The following is a 20,615-nucleotide window of genomic DNA, read 5'->3' as shown; positions in this document are numbered from 1 at the left end:
GCGGAGGTAAGCCACGTGACATGTAGCGCGGAAGTACCAAGTCGTCTTCAGTTAAACGACTCTTAAATTTTAATCATACAAACCAAACATTTTTTTAAGAAATCGGGATGCTGCCCTTAGCTGCAGTTTTTCATTTCCCCTGGGAAATAAACTCTGGAAGCGTGGAGGAAGGACAATCAGTCAGAACATTTGGCAGGTGGGGTTTGTTTCAAACTAGAAAAAATCTTCAGTGTGTGGTTAATGAGATCATGAACAGCCAGTTGTGACAAGCACAATATCTTGTATATACCTGATCTGATGTGGTCAGAGAGGACAGAATCAGACTTATGTTAGTAAAGCTACGACTTTTTGGTTGTATTTCAGTAAATTCGATATTTTATTTAAATTTTCTATTGTTTGTTGATTTAGCCCACACACGTTTATTCTTCCATAGGCATTAAGAGGGTAAGTAGCAACCAGATGCTGAGAATCAAATGCATTTGAGCTATTGACCATGGGTAAAATGTGAAGTTTTGACAGTTTTCTGGCTAGGAGCATTCAGATGTCTGTTAACATGGTGCCAAGGAGGAAAAATATCAACAACGATCTTTGATCATTAAAGCAATCTTCACTGCTTATCTGTCTGAGATGGATTACAAGACCAACCAATCTAAAGTCCATCGTTCAATAGTGAATTATTCACAAGTGGCAAAATATTCAAGACAGTTGACAGTCTTCCCAGAGGTCCATGCCCCATCAAATTCAACTAAAGGTCAGCCATCTAATGGCCAGAGAAATAGAAAAAATGTTAGTTGTCAAAGTATCTTGGACTCTACAGGCTTCAGTTAGCCTATTAAATATTAAAGTTCATGATCATACTATTAGAAAACAAGACCAAAGCAGAGATATTAGACTATAATGAACAGCACCACATTTGGCAAATCAAATACAGCATGTCAGCACGAACATTATGGGCCATAATTCCTCCACAATGATATTAGACACTGATAAAGTCATACAGAAAACGATTACTTCACGTTACTGTTGTTAAAGGTCAAACCACCTTCAAGTTACTGAATCATGAGGTGTACTTAGTTTTTCACTGCATGTGTTACAGTTAGAGACTTATTATACTTTCACAAATTAAGAAAAACATGCAGTAGGATGCAGTACAAGTAAAAGGTGTTTGTAAGATAGTTAAAGTTTGAAAAACTGGTATTAAAACCATAGAGTTTCTGAAAATGTCCTCTTAAAAATGAAAATCTTTGAAAATAAACTTTCTATGCACTCTAGGATTTTTGCTGTCTTCACTGACTGGCAGCAGCACTGAGGGTGGTAGATGTTGACTCAGGCAGAAATGACTGTGTAACTGACATTAATGATTTTATAGCACTTCTCTGCTCATACACCTTTATTTATCGCTATCCCCTATTCTCCTGTTTGTCACCTAAAACGTAAGTAATTTATAAAGTTTTAAAGTTATAAAGTTTGTATAAAGTTTACTTTTATAATTATTATATCAATTTGAAAAACAAATGGAGCAGATTAAACATACAGAAGCTACTGTGTTGTTCACACTTTATGGCCCAATTGGCTGTTCATTAAACCACTAAAACATACACAGATCAGCGATTATATCTTCTACATAGATTTGGACTGTACTCACCTGTTTACACACTTTTTAAAAAAATATTGAAGGGTAGCTTTTGTGAACCGGTTGTGTAAATGATTATTTAAATTGTAAATCATACAAAGTTACTCTTGTATAGCTCAATAACTAAACCACGGATCTGAAAATGAACCAACTTCACTTTAAAATGTTTTACTCATTTTTTTTCAGACTTGTATGCTATCAGCCTGAGGAGTCCAGGGCTACGCTGTCAGCACAGCATGCTTCTAAAGAGCACCGTGTGGTTGTCCACACCTTGTTTGTGGAGCCCTTCAACCCCATAATTGGAGCCCAGTACATTGTGCTGGGTGAGATAGAAAATGATGAGAGTAAGAGAAATATTTCACACAGACAGACAGTGTGCAAAAATGTTGCAGGGGACTGTTCAGATGTTAATTTACCTTCACATAACTTAAAAATGGGAAACATTAAGCAAGTGTCAGTTTGTCCTGTGTGTGGTTGACCTGATGCCATCTTTAAATGCTATGTTTGTTTGTTTGTGTTTGTTTTGGGCAAACGCAAATGTAAATTGCAGTTCAGTACCAGTGAAATTTCTTTGACTCTATTTAGCTTTATGCTGCCTTTTGAAAAGTTTAATTTGGGTATGATGTTTTGGTGCTATCACCTGCCTGTGTTTGTAACTTCTTGTCCTACAGGAGTCGGTGCAATGGTCCGTGCCCGTGTGCTGAACTGTGTTGACGGTGTAAACATTGCCCTTCTGGAGAAAGCCATCACTGAACAAAGAAACTTCTTCACAGAGAGGGAGCGCAAACTGGGTGCACAACCTGCAGATACAACATGATCAGGGACTTTATTCATGTGGTTTCTCAAGGTGCTCTTTGGTCATCAGAGCTGCAGTGATGCCCCTTGCTGTGCTGTCTGAACAGTGAACTTAATAACTGTCTAAATTTGCGTAAAAGACACAGGTTCACTTCTGAGAGTTTACGTGACTGTCCTGTGATCTGGGATTTTTCTGCACTTGATCAAGGGATTGCTTTTAAACAGCTAAAGCCCCGCATTAGTGGGGCATTATTAGATTTTCTTGTAGGGTCATTAAAGAGTTACAAACAGATGGTTTGGGTTTATGGCTCATAAATATGTCACATTTTTAGTTTTGTCTGTGATTCTGAAGACTCCAGGTGATGATTCGGCATGGACACAGCTTTAAAGATATGAGCAAATATCTGTATGCATGTAATATGATAAAACTTCACTATATGTCCAAACATACTGGGCCATCAGGAGCAGCTTGGCCATGGAAACATCAGTGCCAGAAGAGGTTAGGATTCTGCAGCTGTTAAGCCAGCAGAGTTTTGGTGAATATTATGCATTGCACCTCAAGCTGGTGCTCCCTTTCTGTAACTGTGTGTTGTCTGCTACTTTGAGACTGAATTGTGTACTAAAAACTTTGCAAACTTAATATTGGGAAATCTCATCTGACTGTTAAAGTTTGGGTCAGGTTTATGTTGTCTGTCCCATTAATTTTATCAGCTAAGTGTGTTCTTAGCAGAAGTTAATGTTAAGAAATGATCAGATGTAGAAATCTTTGTACAAATTGAAATAAAGGATTGTTTGAGTCATCAGTAGCTTCCTTTTAAGCCCCTTTTTTGAATCTATCATTTGCCTTAAATGTTTCATGAAAACAATTTTAATATTAGTCTAAGATAACCCAAGTAAATTAAAAAATACAGGTGTTATTGATTAATTAATTTATTATTTGATGATTTAATTTATTAAGGAAAAAAACTATCCAAACCGTGGCCCTATGTGAAAAACTAATCCCCCCACTTTTTAAGTCACGAATTAACTGTGATTGAAAACTTTTTGTTGGAAAGCTGGGTTCTATTTCACTAACCATACCCAAGCCTGATCACTGTCAGGCAAGTAGAATAAAAAAACCCACTTAAATAGAACCTGTTTGATAAAGTGAAGCGGCCTAAAAGAACTCACAAAGCAACACATCATGCCACTGTCTAAAGAAATGGCTGAGAAACAAAGTTACTGACATCTATCAACCTGGAAATGGTTACAAAGATATATCTAAGGCAGTGAACAACCCTGTGAGCCTTTATTCACAAATGGAGGAAACAGTGGTGATCCTTCCCAGGAGTGGCCAGCCTATCAAAATTACTCCAAGAACACATCATCGACTCATCCATGAGTTCACAAAAGAACCCAGAACAACAGTTAAGGTCCGTGTTATTGATTCAACAATGGGAAAAATACGGGGCAAAAATGGCACACAAAGATGGGAGAGTTCCAAGGTGAAAACCACCGCTGAACAAAAATAACCGAGACTCATTGCATATTTACCAAAAAACATCTTACTGATACCCAAGACTTTGGGGGAAGTATTTTGTGGATTGATGAGATAAAAGATAAACTTGGTGGAAGGGTTGAGTCCTGTTGCATCTAGTTGTTTCATAAAAAGAACATCAACCCGACAAAAGTCAAACATGGTGGTGGTAGTGTGATGGTCTGGGGCTCCCCTGCTGTTTCAGGACATGGACGATCAGTTCATTCACTGAAGCCCAAGCTCACTTGGACAACGACTAAGAGCACATCAGCAAGTCTACCTCTGAATATCTCAATAAACAAATAAAAAAGAAGGTTTTGGACTGCCCAAGTCAAAGTCTTGTATTTAATCTTGTTGAGATACTTTGGCATGACCTCTATTACACTATTATATTATATTTTTCTAATATTAAAAGATGATGATCTGAAACATTTAAGTTTGACATATACAAAAAAAACTAAGAAATCAAGATGAAGTAAATACTTTTTTATAGCATTTTTTTTACTTTAGAGACTGCACAGCATTGAAAATGAGAGTCCATACACTTTAACCATTATAATTTATTTTATTGATATTTGTTTCTTTATAAGGTATCAAACAAGATAAAATTCAATGAACAGTTTTGAAGAAAACCCATGAGTAATAATGAGTAATACAGAATCAATTAATCTTGGCAAATACCATTGCACCATGTCCCAGTATCCCTAATAACACATTAATATTGAAGATAAACTTCATTTATACTGTTTTTAAATTAAACCAAAAAAGAAAAATCTGCCCACATCAAACATTTTTAGTAAACAAAAAAACTCAGCAGCAGTTATTTTGGCTAGAGAGAAAGCTTTGCAGTAGAAGACTTTTCCTGAGTCAAAATGTTCATTGTAAGTAATGTATGGATTTCATATAGAAAAGATGTCTCCAAAAAGTAAACATATCTAAAATCTTGCATATCTAGTCGAATTGTACACTGGACTGTAACCAGACCCTTTGGAAGAGGCAGGCAGCATTGGTAAGCCTGTATTTGGGTCTTTCCTGCAGCGATTCAGAGCTTGCTTGTAGTTGATTTTCTCCTTTGTGATTGGGTCTATAATATCTTTGATGTAGGCGGACTCAGTTTCCAGGTCTCTCATTATTGTGTTGTCGATCATTCTGGACCCAACGGCATCCAAGATGCTAACTCTGTCACCAGTATCTGGATCGACCAGCCCTCCGGTCAGGTGCTGAGCCTCCATGAAGCGAATGGCAGTGTCCTTCGGCATCCAGCCTTTCTGAACAGCCTTTCCCACAGACAAACGCTCTTTGGTCACAGGGTCTTCAACTCCAGTGAAAGCCTTCTGTGCATTGAGCAGTCTCTGAATTTGACTATCCTCGATGAGGGCTCTGTTTGCTGCCTTGTGAACCGTGTATCTCCCTTTATTGCTGATGTCAATGATTCCTCCTGTTGATGCCTGAGCCTCCAGAAGTCTTTGGGCAGTTGTGGAATCAATTAGCTTACTCACGGTGGCATTGCGTATTGTATAGCAGGTGTCAGTGTCTGTATCTATTATTCCAGCAACTGGGTAGGTTTCTTTGGCAGCAGATAGGTTAAATGGTGCTGAATTGAGTGATGTGGTGGATTTTGGGGTGATTGAATTGAACTGGGACTGCTTCTTGTTGTCACCAGCGACTAGCAGGGCAAACTCCGAGATGGGAATTTTTCCTTGTTTGTACTGTTTCAGATCATATTCTGTCAATCTTCCTTCTTTCAGCGCATCTTTGATGGAGTACTGCTTTCCGCTCTTGCGATCCTGGAGTACAGATATCTCCCCATCAGGTCCCAATGAAGTGATCTCCTCCCAGTCACACTCAAGCTCTTGCAGGTGAATGTACTGCGGACGATCAATCAAGCCCTGAAGGTAGGCATCATAAGGAGACATGTCTTTGCCGGTAACTGGGTCCAAAATTGTGATCTTTGTAGAGACATTGGTCTCTTTGGTTCTTGTTTCTGCACTCTCCTCTTTCTGTAGGTTCTGTATAAGCTCACGGATGATGCTATCTCGCTGATGGATGTTGTCTTTTTCATCCAAGATGTCCCTCTCCAAACGCATGACATCAGACTCCATCTTAATGCTTCTCTGTCTGCTCATCTGCGTTCTTTCACTCATCAGTCGGCTCTGCTGCTGGAAGGACAGGCTGATATCGTGCCTCTTGCCATCAAGGGATCTAAGTTCACGAGTGAGGTCTTCCTTCTCTCTCTGTAAGGCATCTCGGTTCATAATCAGGGTTGTCTCCTCTCTTGAAGTAGCAGATTTGCTGTTCATTAGGAAATGGATTTTGTCATTGAAACGTCTAAGTTCATCCTCGAGGTCTTGTCTAGCAAATTTACTTTGAGACACCTGTTCTCTCAGGCGATCCCTCTCAGCCTCAACTGCCTGGTCTTTTTCAACACGGACAACCTCTTTGTAGACTGTCCTCTCACTGGACTTCTCTTTCTGCAAGATTTCAAGCTTTATGTTGATGTTACGGATTTCTCTCTGCAGTCTCAGAATATCACTGGTTTCGTTGTCCATGTCTGACCGCAGACTGCTTGTCAGCCTCTCCAGTTTCGGGTCTCTCTCCACCTTGAGCACCTCCTCGACAACTATGTTTTCCTCAACAGGCGGTGGGGCATTTTCCAGCTGTGAGATACGCAGTTTAATCTCTCTGACTTCAGACTCAGCTTGAATCCTCTTTTGGCGTTCAACACTCTCTCTGAGGATCCTCTCTTTCTCTTCCACCTTTGTTCTTAACTGTTGTAGCTGCAGTTCAAACTGACGCCGGTTCGTTACTTCTTCATCCAGGTTCCTGCTAAGCCTTTCGTGCTCGACCATTTGCCTTGGGTCTTTCTGCAAACGAACAACCTCTTGGACAACCACCTTCTCTTCTGGTTTCTGTCTCTCCAACTGGATGTATTTATTTTTCAGGTCAAACACCATCTCTTCAATGGTGCGCCGAATCTGTGCCTCTTCCCGCACATTATTTCTCAAGCGGTCAAACTCTTTCTCTTGGAGTGGATCGGGCTCATACTTAATAAGATCTCTGCTGACAAGTTGGATCTCTACCTTTGACTTTTCAGCCTTCCACTCATCTCTCTCTTGCCGGAGCATTCTCAGCTGGTCTTGGAAGGAGTCGTAATTGCTGTGTAAATTATACACCTGGTCATTTAGCCTCTGAATTTCTTTCTCATTTTCGGGGCTTCTTTCCTCTTTAACCACCTCTTGGAAAACTTCTTTTGTTTCAATTCTTGGCTTCTCTGACTGAATGATGTTGAGTTCAGTTGTCACCTTGGTAAGCCCTCTTTCAAGGTCAGAGCGCTGCTTGCTGCAGTCTTGTATCTCTTTGCGGAGCCGCATTATCTCCACCTCTGTGTTTGGGTCTATCCTGTAGATCTCGTTAACAATTTCCTTCACCTCAACTCTGGGTTTCCATTCGTAAACTTCTCTGTAACGGTTGTGGAGCACCGTCAATTCATTGACCAGAGAGTTGTTTCCAATTCTCTCTTCCTCCAGGCTTGTTCGAATATTCTGGGACTCGTTGATTAAGTCTTGGTCTTGTTCAATCTTTTTGACTTCTTTAGTGATTATCTTAGGCTCAATGTTAGGAATCAGCCTCTCTAGTGCATTTATCTGACTCCTTGTTTGGAAGATGTCATCATGGAGGAGCTTGGTCCTTTTGCTCTCGTCAGAAATTACTGTCTCAAATGTTCGCACTGCTCTCAGCATCTCTGGGTCTTTCTCCACTTTAACCACTTCCTTCTTAACCACCCTCTCTTTGATTGTTGGCCTCTTCTGCTGGAGAATTGTTACTTCTGTCTTCATCTGAATATGCTCCCCATCCCTCATCCGAATTTCTTCTCTCATCTTCATTATTTGATCTCTCAGCTTAGCAGCCTCTGTATCCAGCTGGGGATCTTTCTCAAACTCTGTCACCTCTCTAGTCACCAGTTTTGGTGGAGCGCTCTTTACGGTTTCTGCCAGGGTGGTGACTTTTTTGTTTGTAACCTCAACCTCAGTTTGTATGGTGGTGCGCTTCAAGATTTCCTCATGTAGCGTCTGCTGCAGATCCCTCAGATCACTTTCCACTTTTGGGTCACGGTAGTACTTTAGTACTTCTTTCTCCTCGACACGTTCAACTCCACGGCGACTCTTCAAAGACAAAAACCTGTCTTTGAAAGTTCTCAGGTTTGTCTCAGCATGAGTCCTCCTCTCCTTCTCCTCCTCCAGCTCTTTTACCAGACCATCTAACTCAAAAGCACTCCTTTCAGACCGCACTTGCTGCTGTGCCACTGCTTGAACTGTCTCTTCATTCTGCAGCAGGAAAAGCAAATTTATTCAAAGTAATATTATTTGCAATGTAGCTTTAGTTTTAATGAAAGCATAATCTAAATGCATACAAAAGATAATAAATTCATTCATTGTTTTCTTACTCGTGATATGAGATTCTCAGCCAGGCCCATCTGTTTTTGGCGCTGGGTGTTTTCGGCTTTCGTTTCAGCGTAGCGGTTCACCAGACTCTTTTCCTGTAATAAGCAAAGCTCATGTCACCTCGATCTATAAATAAATGTGAGAAGTGTGTATCATGTTGAAAAACACACAGACATTACCTCTTTCTGAATAGCCTCAGACAGTGTGGGCATACGTGGTTTCTTCGGAACGGTGGCGCCGGCGTCCTCAAGCGTACTGTTGTACGTGTCAACGTTGGTCTCGTACTCCTGCAGAGACGTGAAGATTTAAAATCTTTGAATTGTTTCATGTCATTTGTTGCCTATTTCAGAATCTTTAAGTACGAGCCATGTCTGCTAATGTTAAAATTAAAATGTATTAATTTACTTTCTGTGTTGCCTAAAATGCATTTATGCATTCTATGCTTTTTTAACTTTTCAACACATTTGACTTTACACTGGATGCCCTTCCTGAGGGAAGTCCCATTATCCCCAGGATTAGCATTTCCTCCCAGGGTTGTACCACTACACCATGGTTCCATAAATTATTTTATTATATTATTTATTATAAGTTAGGAGTCTTACATTGAGGAGATCCTGCAGGTCTTGAGAGAGGCTCGTCACCTTTTCCATGTCAGCTTCCTTCCGCGTCAGGTCGTCCATCACCCTCTGCAATGCGTAGGTATAGAAACATTAATCACCTAAAGTTACTGTCCTGTCATAATCATAGTGAATGTCTACTGGTTCATATTGACAATAATGTTTATACATCCATAAATCAAAAAGACATTATGTGTGGAGTGGGTAGCCAGGTTGTTATTTTATTCTTTATGTGATACTTAAAGGTAAATAATCAGAAGACAGTCTCACCTCTTGAGAGCTCTTCTTAGCAGCAATCTGAGACAGGTCGTCATTGGGGCTTATCTTGTTTGTTGGCAGGTTGTCCAAGAATGAGTTCAGGGATTTACATGTGCTCTGGAACTCCTGGTTCTTTCCTGTAGTTTCGAGTAAGGTGCTTTCTCTGAGAGGAATATGAGAGGTATTAGGCACATTATAAGGTATTGGTGTATTAGGTACATTATGACAACAGAAACGCCTTATGTAATGAAACCTGTTTTACCTTTTAGTAGTGTAGTAGCACATTTTTATAGATTATATATAGATGTATATAGATTTATAGATGAAGTATAGATTAACCCCATTGCAGGTTGCAAATGCCTGATCTAATCGTAAAGGTACTTCTCACTTCCTTGTTGCTTGATTTAAGTGATTTAAAAGGCTGATGAGGGAAAACCACTGTAGTCTGTCTTTCTAATAAAGCTGAAGGGACTGAGATGATGTGTGTTCACAGTCTGACTCTCACCTCTCCTTCAGCTGGTTGGCAACGTTGGTATAACGTGCTTGTAGCTGCTTGACCTCTGTTTTCTGGCGCTGGATGTCCGGGCAGTACTCCTGGTAGCCCTGCTGCAGAGAGCTGCACAGCTGCTCTGTGGTCTCCAGATCCTTGCTGAGCTTCTTCATGTCATTCTGAGCAGCTGCCACAGACTTTTGCTGGCTCTAAACACCACAAAGGAGATGTTCAATTCAAAGTGAACATTAGAGATATGCAAGAGAATTCAAATTTGTATGGTCAAGACTTCCTTACTTGAATTTCCTCAGCACGGGTTTCAATTGCTTTTGGGCCATCAGGGATCGGACCATCTTCACTCAGCCTTTTCTCAAAGCCGGAGACGAGACCATCCACCTTCTTGATCTGTTTCTCCAGGTTAAGTGAGGCATTTGCTCTGCAGAAAAGAAGATAAATAAACTACTAATATACTAAGGTTATTCGTTATCTAGATCATCTACTCAAGTAACAGAACTTAACAAAGATGGATAGAAGAATATCAAATGAAAAACTGATTTAAGTTTTTAAAAATGTTGTTCTAACCCCGCCATAAAACAAGCTCTTACTTCTTATTGTAAAGGTCAGCAAGTGCAGCAAGGTTGTCAGACTTGTTGCTGGCAGCACTGAGTTTGAGCGGCAGCCCCGAAGAGGTCCCGTTGGGATCTTTAGCCAGCAGGGGCTGCATGCCAGCCTGTGCAGCCTGTTGCTGCTGCTGTAGAGCCTGAAGTGTCTGAGCAGTTTGCTGTAAAGAGCATCCATACAACCCTCCATTAAACATCAGATATTAGTATAATTCACAGCATAATCATTTCATGCTGACAGTCTGCAGGAGCGAAGAATCTCTTTATGCTGTATAGGGTATGAATGCATACACACACATATGAGGATAATAACAGCAAAAAAATTGCTTCTATATGGTTTGTTTTAGTTTCACGTGGTGAATGATATTTAGCTGGTGCTGATGTTAGTTTGTGTTTTTTCTCACCTCCTGCTCCTTCATCCTTTCGGCCAGATCACCAGCGGGATCACTGCGGCTCAGCGGGGCTCGCAGACGGCTCAGCATGCTCTCCTCAGCTTTGGCCAGGTCATTGTCCAGCTTGTCCAGCTGCTGAGAGAGGGCTGTTGCTTTGGGGTCCATGGGGGCAGAAGACACTGGGGCTGAAGGAGGAAAAGGACACGTTTTTAAATGATTGAGCTCACTTTAGTTGTGGTTTAAAGATGCAGTGATTGCATATAATGAGGACACTTATGCATTTAATTAATTGACAACAACCTAACTGCTGGGCCCTGGAGATTTCTGATTTGTTATTCTTCAGGGAGTCGGCCAGAGCGGCTCTTCTCTTCTTGATGTCTGCAAGCTCCTGGCCCAAACTAATGAACAAAAAGAAAGGGACGGAGTCAAAGAAAGGGCAGACGTCGGATGTGCCATTTGAGCTGTTTAATAATAAAGCTTGTCAGCACTTACAGGTCCACTTTATCAATGGCCTCTGAGTCAGGTGGTGGGATCTGGAAGCAAACTCCTGGGAATTTTTTAGTTTTTCCATCAGTGGAAATGACATTCCAGTTCTCAACGTCTGAGTTTGATTTTAAGGTGAACTTGTCTCCTCTTTGCAGAGAATCCTAAAAAATAACGATTGATTCAGTCAGACAAGTCACTTTTCAAAGTTGTTGTTGTTGTTGTTTTTTTTACTGCAGCCACATGCAGTTAGAGTTTTACATTTAGACAAAAATTGTTCCCCACCGTGCCTGTTTCCCAGTCGCACAAGGACTCCACAGTGATGGCTCTGCTGGGGGTCGTACGTCGCAGTTTCAGCGGTGCGATGGTGGTGCTGCGTTTCCTCAGGTCGGCCAGCAGCTGTTCACATTTCTGCACATCTTTCTCCTCCGCCTGGTAGGAAAAAGACACAAAGATTTAAAAAAGATTCCAAACATATCTTTTCACATAATCTTTCTGCTGGGTTTAACAAACTTAGTGTAATATCCCACAAAATGAACCTCTGTTTCTTCCTGATTTCAGTACCAGTACAGCAATGAAAGACTGCTCTATAACACATCTCAATCAGTGGGTGGTGGCAAACCAGGTGTGTGAGCACCTTTAACTCATTTTATGTATTTGTTTTTGTTAGTTCTGGTGTATATTGGCAGGTCTTTGTATTGACTGTAAAGTTTCATGTGACCTGCCCAGCCAATTAACAGTTTTCCTTCAGTCTGCTGTGTTTACACCTTATATTTTCTCATATATATGTCCATTTACATATGAATAAATAAATAAACATTGAGAATTATTCAATAAATATAACTCAAAGACTTTATAATTTCCCTTTTTAGGCTTTTGCTGAACAGAATCAACTTTTGGAGACTTTTCCTGTTTTACTTTTGGACTTTGGAGTCTCCTTGTCTCCAGCTTTGCCGCCCCGGTCCCTCATTTTCTATCCAAATCTCCTTCTCATTCACTTTTTTAAAATCCTCACTGCTAGCTTGAAAGAGGGGTGCAAGCTGAATTTCTTATGTGTGCTGAGTTGCAGTACTGGTACCTCAAGCTGCAGCAGTTTCTCAGTTTTGCTCTTCTTGCTGAGAGTCTTGGGGTCCAGGGTGCTGTTAAGCTTGGTCAGTGACTCTGACAGCTGCTCGCTGTCATATTGGTACTGAAAAACAGAACAAAGCACACTTTTTGTTTTGTTTTGAGTTTATGCATAAAATCTGCAAATGGTGATGACAGAACAGGTTGCAAACTGAGCACTGCATTGCGATGAACTCTGTCTCACCCTTTTGAAATCCTCCACGCTGTCCAGGTGCGTCTCTTGACAGATGCAGAGATTGAGGAATTTCTGCCACTCATTTCGTACATCATCTCTTTGAGCCTGGAAATATAATGAAGGGAGTTGACATACCTTTGAACAGCATTCATGATGAAAGAGTGAAGCTGATGTTGTTAATGGGCTTTTCAAGTACCTGTATTGTGTCGCTTGCGGGGTGCTTCATTTCAACAAGTCTCTCGCCTTCATCCTGCAGTTTGTTCACCTCGGCCTCGTGGGACAGCAGACTGTTGTTCTTGAAATTCTAAATGAGATCAAATCAAAATTGACGTATTTATGTGTGAATTCATCCAGGTACAGAACCAAAACAACTTCTGTCACACTGGACAGGCCACACCTTGTGATTGGTGAGCCTTTCAATTCTATTTTTATCTGACTTAAAAACGCATTAATCCTAACCTCATACTGCCTCCGAACGTCAGGCGGGTCCAACATGTGGTCACTCCAGTCCTGCTTTTTGATCTTATTCTGCTCTTCTGCCAGGAAGTTCAGCTCCTTTTTGCTGCCCTGCATGTACTCGTACAGGCTATTGAGGTAGTGGCGGCGCCACTTGGAGTTGTCCTTAGGAGAAATAAATTAAAATGGAAAGACACATGAGTACCCCTAAAAGAATTTTTTTTATTCATTTATTCATGTATTAATTATTATTTTTGTTTTTTTATTTCTTTTAAATTTTTTTAGTTTTTTGGGGGGGAAATTTTAAGCTGAAATTTACATTTTTCATTTTTTTCTCCAACGAAGAAAAAAAACAACAAAAATAGAAAAATTGCCTCACAGCTTTTTATACTGCCAAAACCAAAAGTGAAATAAGACTTGTCTTTATCTTTGAACATTAAGTGACTGAAGCAACTCACCAATAAGTTGTTGTACTGTTTTTTCAGAGCTTCGTATTTCTCCTTAAAAAACAAGACAGCGTATGTGAGCGGCTGTTTGAAATGCTTTTTGCTTAATAAAGGACACAAGCTGCAATCAGTTTTAAGTAAAACACATCATGCAAGCACGTGTTCTTGTGTAATCATGCATGCATACCTTGTTGCCAGCAGAAGCGAGGCAGAGCTGTGTGTTGTAGGCTTCAATCTCTTTGTGTACGATGTTGTGAGCAGCAATCTGCTTCTCCAGATCAGCCATACTAGGGCCAAACTGCTCCACATCCACCAGTTTCTGAAAGCACAGACACCAGAAGAAAGCAGTTCATGGAAATGTAGTGATGAGATACCGAAGGACAGGTCTGACAGGGTGAGGCCGGTAAATCAGTCAGCTCTGCTTGGGAGATTTATTACAGTACAGACAGGTGCATAACGAAGAAACAAGTGCATTTAGATTACATTAGGATTAAAGGATACAGTTAATGTTATTTATTATTAAGCAATCCTGTGAAAGGGTGACTGCCATTTTCCCCACCCTGTAGTTCCTAATGGAGACTTAAATCTTTTTAAAAGACTGCAAATATTTAGTTTGATTTTTTTCAGAACACTTGATGTCGAGGGGGTTTGCAAAGTGGCTTGCAGGGGGAACAGCAAGGGTGGCCATGCTAGTGCTAGCTAAAAAGGGAACTATAGATTACATAGGAATTACAGATTGCTGACATCATGTCAAAGGAGTCTGATTTCTCTACGATGCTCAAATAAGCAACAGTGCGACTCAAAGTTTGAATAGTTTTTGTTACAGAGCGTCTGACTACAGAGGAAAATACTTGTTGGTGGCAGCCGTTTTAAAACTGTTTTTTTTGTCTTTTTTGTTGACAATAAGAGCATTAATATTTAATAGAGTATGAAAGACTGACGTGGATGTTCAGACAGTGTAACAGTACTTACTTGCTTCTCACTTAAAACAGGCCCCCAATCAATTAAGGGCATCCGCGACACATCATCAAGCTGCTCGTAGATGTCTCTGTAGACGGTACAGTCCTTCAGCCAGCGCTCATGAAGATGAAGGACACTGGAGTCATCAAAGGGCAGAAAAGACACAAAGAAACAAACAACTGTGGTTAATGTGGAGCTCCAATGAGTTCAAAGTTAATGATATTAAACAGCTAAAATGTTTTAAAATCCTCAGTATGTTCTCAGAGGAGGGACCAGGTATACTGCAAATCTTCTGTGTTGTATTTATTCTGCATGAACTCACTCGCTCTCTATGTCTGTGGCTTGTGGATGTTTTAGGTTCTTGGCTTTGTCAACATCTATGAAGAGCTTCTTCAGCAGGCCCTCAGCTTCACCCAGCTCATCTGAGATCTCCTTCTGATGTTGGTATGGCAGCTCTTTCTTGTCATTTTCAAAATCCTGGCAAAGGCAGACAACAGACAAGGTGACGTTTTTACAAAGGCAATGAAGGTAATCGTTCATATAATTAGAGGTTTTGTTTTGTTCTTACCACAGCAAGCAGCTCCTCAGCCCTGAGGACGTTTTTCTCCACCAAGTCTGCATCTTTTTGCATCTGGGTGATCAGCAAGGCCAAGTCGGTGGCCTGTGACCTGCAGCAGACAACAAAGGTCAGAGGTTGAACAGCAGCACACATCAGTTCAGGGATGATACAGAATTGGTAAGTATACGACTACTCCCACGCAGACGTTTTGAATAATTAACAGCTTGATTGCAGTGAAACCTTACGGTGTGCATCTTTATGAGCACTCTCACCAACAAAGACTTATTTATATTTGTGGACAAACTTCAGATCCCCAGGTCATCCTTTATATAAAAAAATCTGCACAGTGAGGGCGTTTTTATTTTTATTTTTTTCCTTCAGGTTTTTTTATTTTGCACAAACTGCACAGTTTCCAAATCTTTTAGGATGGAGTAGGATTTTTCCACCCTTCGCACCACACCCAAAATGTTCCTTAAATTCTACCCATTCTTGAACTTTGACTGTCACTCCCTCTGTCAGTGTTTGTGTTGATTGTGTCGCTGCAAAGCAACGCAATGACTAAGATTGTCAAAATGAGGAGGAGGAAGACATTCCATTGAGAGATTAGCTACACCCATGAAGGTGAAGTCTTTGGGATTGGAGACAAATATTGTATTTGTTTTATTTAAGAGGCTTTGTATCTACTGCCTGAATAAATCATTGGGTAGAGCTCAGTTAAAGTTAAATTAGATTAAATCAAAGTTTTTGCAAACTGCAAACGGGGTTTTGGAGATATGTTTGCTTATAATTGGTTCAGCACACATAGCTCCTCAATGTGTGTGTGTGTTAAAAATAGACTTTTTAAAATCCAGGTTTTGCATCATTAACTGAGATTTATGTATTTTACACAGCTGTATAAAACTGTATGCCACCTCCACACACACACACACACACACACACACACACACACACACACACACACACACACACACACACACACACACACACACACACATTCTAAATAAATACTTTTGCTTTTGTTAGTAATGAAATGTGCGATAGATTGCACAGCAGTCTCTGAAGTTTAAAAAATGTTGCTAAAGTAGAGCTACAGTTCAAAAAGTACAGATGAAAAAATCTTAGCAGCACAATTGTTGGTGTATCTGTCAGTGTCAACATTAAGAAAAGAGATATGAAAAGCTGTCAGACTGGGCTGGACTGGGACAAAAAAATCAGCCCAGGTATTTTGACTAGAGACCGGCACACCAGGTATTATAGGAAAAACCATAAAGCCTTTGAATGAAAACAAACGCTGTTGTGACAGTGATGTACAGTCTTGTTGGTATATATGTATGATTTCTATGACGATGAGGGATGAGAGAAGAAGAGGCAGAATAAACACAGAAATACACAGAATAACTCCAGCTTTGTGTCTTTTTTTCATTCTAGCTGAGGTACGGGACAAATCGCTTGCTTTTCACCTCAATATGGATGTATTGTAATTGGTCCAGCCCAGAGTCGATCACAACCATTGGACAATCCACCACCTTTCATTGTTTATACCGTTACAGAAACAAACATAAAAACAAAAAATCACTATCTGCCCACCGGTAATAACCATGTTATTATAAAGAATAACATGGTTATATTAACCAGTGTAAGTACGTTTACTTATGAAGCCCTTTTAACAGATAAGCTACAGATCAAGACAAAGAATAAATCAAGAAAATAAAACGATTTTAACTGCTTTTTTAAAAGAGAGTCAGCACTTTAAAAAAACTGCTTATAGAGGAAATGACCAGTGTGCCGAGGATTTGGTCTGAGAAAGGTCACACTCATGCTGAAATTACACTTATGTGCAAAACTAAATCAAAGAATCTGGTTCTGCAGCTGCTGTCACAACGACTGCCCTGTTCCTGCTCACTCAGCAGGAGGGACAGGTATGCATTCCCACCTTTGCAGTCAAAGAAAAACCTGTTTAGTTACCATTGTTTATAGAAACAGTTGGTGCAGTGGGCTGCGGAAATGATTTATCCTCTTTGCTCTAAAAAAATAAATGAACAAATAAATACATGAAAAAAAAAGAGTCTGTGATCATCAGACAGAGGAGCATGAATTACTGATGCCAAACATACCAAACACACGCTATACTACGGATGGCGCCATGTTTCCAATAATTGTACTCAATTTGGATTTTTAAAGGTAATTTTTAAAAGTGGCTTTACTCTCTAGTTTGTCTTCTGTAATTTACAGATCTTTATATTTTACTTTTTTACTTTCCTACATGTCGGATATTTAGTTCTGAGTTTGTCTTGATAAAGGTAAACTGTGTAGGGACTGAAATGAATAAAGGTCTGATTTCTGATCTCTTTTATTTAAAGCTGTCACCTTTGGTTTATTCACTTCATTCTTTTATTAATAGCAGATAAGAATTACTGGTCACACCCATACATTGCTGTAGACACATACAGTATCTGCATTTTAAATCAAGCAGCAGTGTGATATTCCTGTGCAGGAGTGGCTGTGCAGGGTTTTCCAGGACTGTCTTGTAAGGTGATACTTTGAGTTTCTCATAAGGTGTTTTGGGGGAACTTTATGCTTTCCTCAGCATGAATCAAGCATTTGTGCGGGCTGCTTGTGTGGTCATGCTGAGCTTGTAGCCAATTTTTAAAAAATCGTTAAAGAAATCGTTAAACTGCTCTTCTTCAACAGTTGGTGGTTTTTAGAAAATGATTAAATGAATGACTGCTACAGAAAACACTACTATGAGACCAGTTTAAACTGGATTATCTGCATAATTTAGAAGGGCTTGCCTGCATTTTTTAGATGATAGTAAGATCTCACATCTTCTGCACAAACACCCTCATTTCTCCCTCAAGCTAAACTCATATGGTTAAAAAAAAGGTCTGATTTCATAGTAAAATTAGGTTCAAGAATTGTTATTTTACAACATGACCACTGGAGCAAAGAAATGGATGTTGAATGCTGAAATGAATCTGTGTTTTACAGTCCTCAGAGTCATTATCAAATCCCTGCGTAACCAGCTCTCTAATCTGTGATGTAACCAAAGGCACCAGCAGAACAAGATGAATGTCTGAGAGCCGCCCAGACTCAACACACACAAACACACAAATACAAATTTTTCCATGACGTCTTTGGGCTTTTCGACTTCTTGGAGACTCAGACTGACCCGAGCATTAGCTGCCACTTTTACCTTTATTTGTACCTTTATTTTAAAAACACTTAAAAACGTCCCGGTGCCATGTCTAATGCACAAATCCATACATCGTAGCTCTCCAGCTGTCCGTGTCATTTCCAACAAACACAATTGTCACCCAGGAATCATTTTTGATTGCGATTCACAAATTTTTCTTAAACTAATAAATAAACAATTATCTGACAATAGAAATGACTGAATGAAACGAACAGCACTTCCTGTGCGTCACTCTGTAATGTACAGTTAAAAACCAACGCCCACATGAGAGGCAGAAACCAGCTGAGCAAAACGGACAACCCAGCCCTCATCACGCCTCAGCAGAGAGAAAATATGTCTGAAGCCGAGCCAAGGTGAAAGCACAAGCCGGACACCACCTGACGGTGAGATCACGTCAGCGGTCTTTTGTTACTCCCAGGAACAAAAAGGTGAAGTGGTCGGCTTTGCAGCTGAAGTGGGGCTCTTTCTATTAATAGAAACTGATCCTGAGGAAACCTGAAGAATACCCGTCCTCAATACTATCCATTACTTAAAAAGGTGATCATCCCCCTTCGCCGCTTTGAATGCAGCGACTTAAATGGCGTTCTGATCTGTGATCCGGAGACTTTTAGCAGATTTGCCATGAATTAGATTCAGTGGCTCTTCATGAGTCTTCTCTTTATATTTAGCACATGAAAATAACCTCACCCACATTATGCATCAAATGGAATTCATTTTTATTGGCAAACCTCTAAAGCAGGTTGCTGTCAGCTTTATGTACATTTTTGGAACCTGTGCCACCTGACTGTCATATTTCCATATCTGATCTGAACAGCTGCCTAGCCTGATAGGACTCCCTACATCTTCAAGCAACAAAAGCTCTCCAATAATCATTTTGCACAGACAGAAAGTTTCTCTGTGAATGATTTTTTTCTCTCCAGTACAATAAAATTACTAACACAAATAATCTGACACCTGTCAAGGGTCTAACACCAATAAATTAGGTTTAGGGTAAATTTCTGCCTGATAATCAGGATGACAACATCTTTCAATTTCACTTTTAGTCATAATTCCCTCATTTCACTCGTCCTCTTGCAGGACACCGTTGCACATCGTGTTTACAAAGTAAACTTGACCCCTGGCTTGTATTTAGCTTTCACTTTTTCCAAAAGATTAACTCTCACATAACTCAGCACTTGAAAGCAGTGAAGGAATTCCCTAGGAAAACATGCATTAAAACCTCCTTTAAACCTGTAATATAATAAACCACAACACAGACACACACAGAGAAAGAGGACAGCAAGAACACAGAGGAAACATGACACAGTTCTTGGCTTTAGAAGAACAGGAACAGGAGGAACATGACAGAGATACAGTGTCACCACACTCATACACGCATTCATAAAATCCACAGTGAATAACTCACTTGCTGATCTTCCCCGAGACCTTGAGTGTACCATTCTTAGTGTCCTTGGTGGTCTCCTTTTTCTTAAACATCTTGGCGGACGTCAAGCAGAGATCCCGAGTAAAAACTCTCACTCTCTCTCTGTCTCACTCCTTCTTCGTCTCTGACTCCCGCTCTCTCTGGTTCTTGTCAAACACACTGAAGTATACAAACACACACACACACACACACTCATGTCACCACGGTGTTTAATGCCAGTGGCTCCTCCCAAACAGGTTAACAGGTGTGTCAACGCCCAAACATCCACCTTGCAGAGGACGACTGGACCGACCTGTTCTCTGCACTCTCCCTCTCTTCTTCCCTTCTTCAGGCCAGCCCTTCCTTTTCATTGGGCCCCTGACACACTCTCCAAACTCGCACAGGTCTTTTAATTACCAACAAAGCAGGAATGCATAATTCAGAAAGCCAGAGGGAAACGGTCCATTCCTGCACTGTTCCCTCGGCTCTGTGTGTCACACGCATTGTGAAGATTGTATCCCTTGGGAAAATTATAGAGCTGAAAAATGATCCAGTGCTACAAACCCAAAATGGTACTGAACTGCAAATCTGAATGCTTAAAGGGATAGGTGAGTTTTGTCACAAGGTGTCTCTCAAGGTTATTCGTATAAGAGGATACATAATATTAGGCAACTCGATTTCACGTTTACCCCAAAAAATAAATAATAATTCAGGCCTTTCAAAACTTCAGTGAATAATACCAATAATATACCAGAATAATACCAGTCTGGTTTTAAAGGTAGCAGCACATAAATTGGGCCTTACAGTCTTGTTTGCATAAACTGTAGATAAAAGATTGAAGTGACCACTGCGACATCACCGTAAAGTCCTTGTGTGAAGTGTCAAGTTCAGGATTTGTGCCACTGTCACCTTATTGTTGTGAAACTGAAGGGTATGATCTGAATAATCTGAAAATCAATGAACTGCACACCTCAAAACCCTTGAAAATAGAGACCAAGATACTGAGCCGTTTGTAAGAGAAGCTGAACGGCCCTTTTAAAAGGTTTCTATATA

General features: G+C 40.3%; 2 protein-coding genes across 3 annotated transcripts; one reads left to right on the top strand and one right to left on the bottom strand.

Annotated features, from left to right (window-relative positions):
• Positions 1-9: 9 nt before the first annotated feature.
• On the top strand, positions 10-3,231 carry ten1 (TEN1 subunit of CST complex). Of its 2 annotated transcripts, none has more exons than XM_085163836.1 (3): positions 10-196; positions 1,820-1,956; positions 2,305-3,231. In XM_085163836.1, the coding sequence occupies exons 1-3, from the start codon at positions 108-110 to the stop codon at positions 2,448-2,450; spliced, it is 372 nt and encodes a 123-aa protein (XP_085019962.1). In that variant the 5' UTR covers positions 10-107; the 3' UTR covers positions 2,451-3,231. The 2 variants fall into 2 exon arrangements, with proteins under 2 accessions (XP_085019962.1, XP_085019961.1); XM_085163835.1 differs by having other exon boundaries at positions 1,820-1,977.
• A 1,258-nt stretch (positions 3,232-4,489) lies between these two features.
• Positions 4,490-19,808, bottom strand: evpla (envoplakin a). Its single transcript, XM_085163821.1, has 22 exons — positions 19,566-19,808; positions 14,977-15,076; positions 14,731-14,885; positions 14,421-14,544; positions 13,636-13,767; positions 13,461-13,502; positions 13,006-13,167; positions 12,743-12,850; positions 12,556-12,651; positions 12,325-12,435; positions 11,532-11,678; positions 11,256-11,410; positions 11,064-11,161; positions 10,776-10,948; positions 10,357-10,532; positions 10,049-10,187; positions 9,767-9,960; positions 9,274-9,424; positions 8,989-9,072; positions 8,566-8,673; positions 8,389-8,481; positions 4,490-8,269 (listed from the first exon to the last, which is right to left on the bottom strand). Exons 1-22 carry the CDS (start codon positions 19,634-19,636, stop codon positions 4,880-4,882), a joined length of 6,009 nt encoding a protein of 2,002 aa, XP_085019947.1. The 5' UTR covers positions 19,637-19,808; the 3' UTR covers positions 4,490-4,879.
• Between the last annotated feature and the right edge of the window lie 807 nt (positions 19,809-20,615).

The sequence above is a fragment of the Neolamprologus multifasciatus genome, chromosome 6 (genome assembly GCF_963576455.1).
Source record: "Neolamprologus multifasciatus chromosome 6, fNeoMul1.2, whole genome shotgun sequence".
NCBI lineage: Eukaryota > Metazoa > Chordata > Actinopteri > Cichliformes > Cichlidae > Neolamprologus > Neolamprologus multifasciatus.
The sequence above is the reverse complement of the archived record's forward strand: the minus strand, read 5'-3'. Positions and strand labels throughout refer to the sequence as shown.